The sequence below is a fragment of the Nothoprocta perdicaria genome, unplaced genomic scaffold (genome assembly GCF_003342845.1).
Source record: "Nothoprocta perdicaria isolate Ctin4 unplaced genomic scaffold, notPer1 scaffold_504, whole genome shotgun sequence".
Taxonomy (NCBI): Eukaryota; Metazoa; Chordata; class Aves; order Tinamiformes; family Tinamidae; genus Nothoprocta; species Nothoprocta perdicaria.
In genome coordinates, this window is record NW_020455760.1 from 59,959 (window position 1) to 62,094 (window position 2,136).

The window sequence follows — 2,136 nt, forward strand, 5'->3', positions numbered from 1 at the left end:
GGGACCCTACGTGGGTGTCCCCTGCTCCCGGTGACGCAGCCGTGACCAAGAGGGACCCTACGCGGGTGTCCCCTGGTGGCTCTGAGGTAGAGGAGGGTCCCGTTGCTGCGAGGAGGGTCCCAAGGAGCGGAGCGGCGCTGGGACAGGGGACACATTGTGTGTCCCCAGGCTCTGCTTCCCATCGCCGCAGGGATCTCCTCACTCCTTCCTCCCACGGGATCACGCGGTGGGAGAGGAGATGGGATCCCCAGCGTGCGGTCCGGGCGGGATCCCCCCGTTCCAGGGGGTGATTCCCGGTGTCGCCCTCTCCGTGGGCTGCGCTAACCCCGGCTCGGAGCGGGAGCAGTGGGAGAGGGAGCCGAGTTCCCCTCCGCTCCCCTCCGCTTCGGGAGCCGCTCGGCCTGGGCTGGCCCCGGCAGCAGGAGCGGAACCGGCCTCGTGCTCCTGGCCTTGGGAAGCGGGAACTTCCCAGCTCTTTATTGCGGGAATGAACGGCGGGAGCGAGTGGCACGGAGCCCCTTCTGGAGAGGTCGCGGGAATGCCAGGAATCTCATCGGTGGGGAACTGGCCGGGGGGAAGAAGGAATTCCTGGTGTTGCGAGAGGGAAGGAGCCGGGGTCGGCGATGGCAGCTGTGTCTCCGCCGCGTTCCCGCCCTCCGGAGCCGCTTCCCGCCCTCCGGAGCTGCCTCCGAGGAGGCTCGTGCTGGAGCCCGTCGGCCTCACGGGTGTTTGGCTGCGGTTCATCCGGCTGCCCTGGCTGCCCTATGGAAGCCTGTGGTGGGCTGGGCACTGGGATCCCGCGCAGGGCCCTGCTCTCCATCCGGAATGCCGCCCTTCCCACTGCCAGGGTGCTCCGGGATCCCGTGCAGGGCCCTGCTCTCCCTTGGGAATGCTGCCCTTCCCGGGCACTCCAGGATCCCGTGCAGGGCCCTGCTCTCCATCGGGAATGCTGCCCTTCCCGGGCACTCCGGGATCCCACGCAGGGCCCTGCTCTCCATCGGGAATGCCGCCCTTCCCGCTGCCAGGGTGCTCCAGGATCCCACGCAGGGCCCTGCTCTCCATCGGGAATGCCACCCTTCCCGCTGCCAGGGTGCTCTGGGATCCCACGCAGGGCCCTGCTTTCCATCGGGAATGTCACCCCGCTTCCCGGGTGCTCCGGGATCCTGCGCAGGGCCCTGCTCTCCATTGGGAATGCTGCCCTTCCCGGGTGCTCCGGGATCCCGCACAGGGCCCTGCTCTCCATCAGGAATGCCGCCCTTCCCAGGTGCTCCGGGATCCCGCACAGGGCCCTGCTCTCTATCGGGAATGCTGCCCTTCCCACTGCCCACGCACCGGGATCCCACTCAGGGCCCTGCTCTCCATCGGGAATGCCGCCCTTCCTGGGTACTCCAGGATCCCATGCAGGGCCCTGCTCTCCATCGGGAATGCCGCCCTTCCCGGGTGCTCTGGGATCCCACGCAGGGCCCTGCTCTCCATCGGGAATGCCGCCCTTCCCACTCCCCAGTGCTTTGGGATCCCATGCAGGGCCCTGCTCTCCATCGGGAATGCCGCCCTTCCTGCTCCGGTGGGGAGGCTGCCGCGGACACTTGTCTCCCTGTGCCCTGCATGGCCTCACTCCTGATTTCCCCCCTTTCCTGCCTCTGGAGCGCGGCGGGAGCTGCGGCCGTGCCGGAGCCGGCCCGCGCTCGGAGCCCGTGCGCCCGCGGCCTCCCTCTGCCCGCTGCCTTCCCCCCGTGGGCACCGCGTGGGGCACGGGGGGCAGCGCTCGCAACCGCCCGGTGAATCCCGCGCCCTGGCACCGCCGCGAGCAGCAGCACAAACCCCGCGGGAGGCCCCGGCCTCGGCCTCCGGAGGCCAGACGGGCTCCTGCTGCTCCCGCACAGGACGCGGCTCCCAGCGGGATTCGGAGACTGGGGAAGGAACCGGTTTTGGGCTGGGAAGGAGCGGATCCGGGGTGCGGAGCGGATCCGGCGGTGCCCGCGGGGGGATCCCCGTGCCCGGGGGGCATCGCCCCGTCGCGCCGCGGCCTCCCCGCGCCCGCCCTGCCCTCTAACGCTCTCCGCCCTTGCCCACCGCAGAGACCTGACGCGCTGCGACTCCGACACGTGCCTGCCGCCGGCGAGCGAGGCGCCGCGC

At 70.9% G+C, this 2,136-nt stretch overlaps 1 protein-coding gene across 1 annotated transcript in view; it reads left to right on the forward strand.

The window, feature by feature from the left end:
• STIM1 (stromal interaction molecule 1) overlaps nt 1-2,136 on the forward strand; it is a 61,044-nt gene that overhangs the window by 56,947 nt on the left and 1,961 nt on the right. The window contains exon 13 of the mRNA XM_026048018.1: nt 2,079-2,127. Within this exon, the coding sequence (XP_025903803.1) occupies nt 2,079-2,127 (49 nt within the window). The remainder of the gene's footprint in view (nt 1-2,078; nt 2,128-2,136) is intronic.